This window comes from Morone saxatilis, unplaced genomic scaffold, assembly GCF_004916995.1.
Source record: "Morone saxatilis isolate NCDOM2014 unplaced genomic scaffold, NCSU_SB_2.0 Contig15, whole genome shotgun sequence".
Classification (NCBI taxonomy): Eukaryota; Metazoa; Chordata; class Actinopteri; family Moronidae; genus Morone; species Morone saxatilis.
The window spans coordinates 2,424,499-2,429,885 of NW_023339707.1; the positions used below are offsets into that span (position 1 = coordinate 2,424,499).

Here is a 5,387-nt window from a genome sequence, read left to right on the forward strand (position 1 = left end):
AGCCATCCCCATATAAATAACGTTGAGCCTGCTGGGCCCTTTCTCTTTGTCAGGTAAAACAGCTCTCACCAATCAAGCCCCCCCCAGTGCCACACTTCGGCCTCCCCTTCCAGCCCCGGCTACCAGAGAACCACCACGTGGAGGTTTGTCCTTTCTCCTTTGAGGAGAGGGAACGAGAGCGGAGGGCTCTGAAAGAGAAGAAGCTGGAGGAGAAGCGAAATGAAGAGGTAGAGTCGCACCGTCTGACCCTGTGTCCTCTGACCTCCAGCATAGACACAGCTGTTAAATGAACTTGTTTCCTTTCAGGTACCACAGTTCAAGGCCCAACCGCTGCCACACTTCGACACTGTGCTCCTCCCTGAGAAGAAAAAGCTAGAACCCACAAAGCCGGAGCCCTTCAGACTGCTCCTAGATGAGCGGGGAGCTATGAGGAACACCCGCTGGGAACAGATGGTATGATTGTTTTGTGTTTTTTGTTTTTTCTCAACAATCTTTGCCTTGGAATTGAAACCCAACCTCTGTGCCTTGTAGGTGAAAGAAGAGCAGAAGCAACAGGAGGAAGCAGCGATATTCAAAGCCAGGCCCAACACAGTCACACACAAAGAGCCTTTCCAGCCCAAAAAGGAGAGCCGGCCTGCAGTGGGTAAGACTGACATCCAGAGCTGCACCAGCAAACACTGACCCAAACCCTGCAGCTTCCATGTACTGATGCTTTTAGAGAGTTGGAGCACTGTGAGGATCTCCCTGCTGATCCAAACACAGCTCAATTGTTGTCCCATTGAGGCCTCAATCAGGATATTTATGTTTATCATATTTCCACTAATCCTCCACTGCAAATTTATTGTGTGGGTTTTGTTCTAGAAAAATCTATATTCAGTCCCAGTCCTGCAGTTTGTTGCCTCTGGCATAAAACACGTGGGTGACCCACTGAAAGGCTTACAGTGCAAAAATCCTGCTGATGTTTCTGTTCATTTTGGAAGTTGTATATTGTGTAATACAGAGGTGTCTGTTATTTAGCCTACTCTCACTAATATAAATGGGTGGACAAAATAATTGAAACACCTGTTCCATCTATGAGCTAAAATCATCAGATCATGTTGGTCACATTTATAACTGGGGCTGGGCACTATTTCATTTTTAACTACTCTATGAAGATATGATAACATTCAGTTTCTCTGTCCTGTTTTGAGAAAATAAAGTAGGATTTCAGCTGTTTGCCAAACAGTTTGATACAGTGAAAATATTGTTCTGATAGTGACTGCGGCTGTATGTCCCAGCTCTGGTTGTAATGTAGCCACATGATGATGAGTATTGAATGTTGTCTGATATATTCCAGGCTGCTGAAGAGTGCGTCAGCTTCCTTCTCCGGGGCTGAGGCATTGTTCAGTGTTGTAATTTGCTGTTCCTGTTTCCACCATCTGTGATGGCACTCTTTAGAAGGCATTCGCTCTTCCACAGCTGTGGAGGCCTTTGAGCTGTCGACCGAGCGGCGGGCCCGGGAGCGGCAGGAGTACGAGCGTCTGGCCAGCGAGAAGGAGTCGCTCAGGTCGTTGATGGAGGAGGAGCAGAGACGAGAGGAGGAGCAGAGGGAGAAAGATGAGATCGCCAGGCTGCGGCAAGAACAGGTGACTGCAGAACACCGACTACCACCAGTAGGGTTGTTTAGTGGTCAACCAGTCCGGGGTTTTCAATTGTGTATTTACAGAGTGTGGCTGCCAATATCAAAATAAATTCTATTCTATAGGAAATTCAGGCATATGTTTAGAGCACAATGCATTTTATGGTAGTGTTATAGTACAGGGCTTGAAACTAATTGTTGTATCATAACCTCCTCAAACCTCATATGGGCTTTGCTAACGTTTAATGCAGCAAAAACAGATTGTATTTAAGGCACCAAATGGTAGTGAGCTTCTTCAGTTTGGAAAGTGAGTCAACTTACTGTCAGCAGCATCATGATCCTACAGCACGGTTATTCCAAATGGTTTTTAAATGTACCTGATCCATGTGAGTGACCAAGAGCAGATAAAGTAAATGCATCTACAGGCATGTATTGCATTTTGCATTTTCCCTGCTCAAAATATTTATGGCTAGTTTCGTTGTTCAAACTGGGTATGTAACAAGAAGTGACTTAAAATTGGCAAAGAAAATAAAGTCGGGTTTGATATATATTTTAGTCTAACTGGTTGTGACTTGGTAAAGGATCAGTTGGATCAGACTGCAGTCTAACAGATTGTTCTCCTCTGCAGGTTCATAAGGCTCAGCCCATCAGACACTACAAACCTGTAGCACTGAAGAAGAGTGAACTTCCTCTCACAGTCCCGCAGTCACCAAACTTCTCTGACCGCTTCCGCTTGTGATCTGCCCACCTCACCCACTCTGTAAAAATCTGCTTATTTTACTACTTCAAATGTTTTTCATATTTCTTTTTTTAGCAGGATGCCCTTAAACATGCATGTATTCCAAATGTATACTGGCTGTAAAGTTGTGAATAGAGGGGCATTTTGACTTGAGCTCTGTTTTTGTCTGTTCCATGTTGAGCTTTAGATTTTAACCATGTGTTTATTCTTATTATTGTTGTATATTCTTTCTTTATTAACTCTCCTTTTCAATTAAACGTTCTAAAAACATTACCAACGGTTATGTGCCCTTTTTCATTAGAAATTCTGACAACTAATGTCAGTGTAACACAGGCCAACATCACTTTTAAACTTCAATGTGGCGCTGTGCTAAAGCCTGACTTCTGCTTTACTCTATAGAAACTTTTAAAGCCCTGGGTGTCAGCTGTGTGAATCTTCCTTTTCTGTAACTGAGGCACAGCAGACACTATAGATACAGTTCAGACACTCTTCTGTTGGGTTCACTGTTTTATTGGAGTTGTGTTCAAAGCACAGTGAGTTGTAACAATGACAATTTAGTATGTCACACTTTTAGAAACTCAGCTGCTCTACATCAGTGGAGTGTTTTGATTTTGGGCTTTATCAAATAAAATGTACAAAAAATAAATAAGAGGGTTAACAGGCTTTGGAGTGTTCAAGATGGAGTTGGACAATAACTGTTTTGGATACAGAAATGTCCAGATAGTGTTAGTGAAGTAATATTGGACAATAAAGGTTTTCACAAACCATTTTAAAATAAAATCTAAGCTGAACTCCTGGTGACTTCCTGAGAGAAGTCCAGCTCAAGGCACAACAGGACCGACTGGATTATTGACACACACCCCAGACCAAACAGGAGCCTTCAGATTGATCACCACAGTGGCTCTACTTGTGGTGATGGTGATGACTGCAGTAGTTGAACTGATCACCCAGTCCTCCCACAGCCCCTCTGATCCAGTTAGTTTAGAACTGGGACTACAGTAACATTTTCTCAGAGGACAGGCAGAACGGTGGGAGTAACAGTGTCCCAACTTCATGTTAGGTCAGTAGTCCATTTAGTCCTCGAGTTATTCCAGATTAGCGTATCAGTGGCCGGTATTTGTCACATTAATTTTGCACTGGCTAAGTGTGTTATTCCCACCTTTTTTCCAACTTGGATACAGGAGAAATAATTCCCTCATTTTCTAGCACTGGCACAAATTGCATGCCTATCCTAGTTTGATTACATCATAGAGCATGGGTATTCTACTGCTGATAAAGGTTGATCAAAGTCACAAACTGCGTATAATCCTTTAAATGAGACAGAAGCAATATCATTTTGAACTTTAAACAAGGAACGGAGGAATGGTCAGCGCTCTAAATCAGGAAATCAAGAGCAGCTGTGGTGTGGAAAGACGTGTGTTGTTTGGTCTGGACTAGCCGGTGATGTGTGCCATCTTTGGGGTGTTCAGGGGTCCACAAAGGACACTGCGATGTACCGGACGCCGGCGGTGGTCGGCAGGCCTTCGTGGTAGTGGGTGAGGCGGCCCGGGTGCATGAGTGCCCAGCCTTTGCGAGGAGCCTGAATGGAGCAGTCGTAGCGGAGGAACCTGCATCCGCCACCCTGCAGTGAGACAGCACACGTTATCATCTGACAGGACATGAGGTGGCTCAGCCTGTTTCATTCATGTTAAAATCATCCCTGTTTTTAATTTGAGTTTGAGTTGAACTCGTGGTTAGATTAGTGTCAAGGGGAAGCTGACTTAATACAAAACTTCCACTGCAGGAGCTTAACAGAATGCTTTTGTTTCCTCAGCTCTGCCGCACGCTTTGGGGACGAGTTCCTGGAACTAAATTTGGGGACTGCTTCATATGAGCAAACTCCATATGCAGATCCTGGAAATGTTTGAATTTTAGTCCCTCACTCAGATTGCCGATGTGAAGCTAGCAGCACATTTTGTTTGCATTATTACTCATGGGCTGTGGCCAAATAATTGTAGTCAATTTGCTCAAAACTGCAACCTATGTGACCGTTTGTAAGCAGGTGCTGTCCTGTATCGTCAAGAACAACTCCAGGAAAATGATTTGTTAAAGAGTGGCAGTCTGGTTGAAAGCACTGGAAAAAGCTAGTAAGTGGTCCTTGAGTCGAGATCAAGCCATGATTGAGGGTCATCTTTAGGAGTGGTTTGGTAGCCAAATGGCTATGGGACATGTTTAATGGCCCGTGGCTTCTGCAATGTTGCTGGTTCGAATCCAGCTGGTCTCTCTCAGGCTGCAGTTGAGCCTGTGTCAACCTCCAGGTAACAGGTTGTCAAGCTCCTGTAGTGGAATAGGGATAATAGTGTAATGCTAACAGGTTGGTACTGATGGATTTCTAATTTCCCCTGCTCTGTAAGTATATTACACCATAATTAGTCTGCTCCTTTTAATTAGCTGTTAATGCAAACTCAGCACCTCCTCCATGTTTACCTGCAAATGATCACTGTTGATCATTTCAGTATAATGTCCATTTCCACAGCAGTAATTCCATCAGTACGACAGAGTCATGTCATACTCACCAGTTGGCTCCTTTTAACGCTAACACAACAATACTGTTCTCTCTAATTCATTTCATTTGTTCCGATTAGCTGCTGTCAGTGAAACTCAACACTTCCTGCAGAGATACTTCACATTAAAAGTCTTCAAGCCCCACAATGGGCATGTCTTCCGTTCATTTTGGCTTTTATTAGGGATGCACAATAATTATCAGTCAATAATGAACAATGTATATTATTATGAAATATTGGGATAATTCAATTACAGTCCAAGACAATAATATTTTATATATATATATGATAGGCTTTATGTTCTATGAAAGTATGTCTGAAGTTTTTTGGTGTACTAGAAAAACAAACATTTGAAGGGTCAGAATTGTTTGTTGTTGTGTTAACGACAGTGATGTCAGAGTTCTGTAACATCATATCATTCATCTTTGCTCACTACATCTAAGCCTTTCTCGATAGCAAGTGTGTTAAAGCTACAGGTTATTTTAAA

At 43.0% G+C, this 5,387-nt stretch overlaps 2 protein-coding genes across 5 annotated transcripts in view; one reads left to right on the forward strand and one right to left on the reverse strand.

Moving 5' to 3' along the window:
* tpx2 (TPX2 microtubule nucleation factor) overlaps positions 1–2,630 on the forward strand; it is a 9,186-nt gene extending 6,556 nt beyond the window's left edge. The window contains exons 13-17 of one of the 2 annotated variants that reach the window (XM_035656800.1): positions 54–227; positions 307–453; positions 532–643; positions 1,438–1,625; positions 2,247–2,630. In XM_035656800.1, coding sequence (XP_035512693.1) covers positions 54–227; positions 307–453; positions 532–643; positions 1,438–1,625; positions 2,247–2,357 — 732 coding nt within the window. In that variant the 3' untranslated portion in view covers positions 2,358–2,630. The remainder of the gene's footprint in view (positions 1–53; positions 228–306; positions 454–531; positions 644–1,437; positions 1,626–2,246) is intronic. The other variant, XM_035656802.1, reaches the window with a different exon arrangement.
* A 221-nt stretch (positions 2,631–2,851) lies between these two features.
* The window catches only part of plod1a (procollagen-lysine, 2-oxoglutarate 5-dioxygenase 1a), a 22,476-nt gene continuing 19,940 nt past the window's right edge, over positions 2,852–5,387 (reverse strand). For 2 of the 3 annotated variants that reach the window (XM_035656798.1, XM_035656799.1), the window contains exon 19: positions 2,852–3,978. In XM_035656798.1, coding sequence (XP_035512691.1) covers positions 3,823–3,978 — 156 coding nt within the window. In that variant the 3' untranslated portion in view covers positions 2,852–3,822. The remainder of the gene's footprint in view (positions 3,979–5,387) is intronic. The other variant, XR_004796556.1, reaches the window with a different exon arrangement.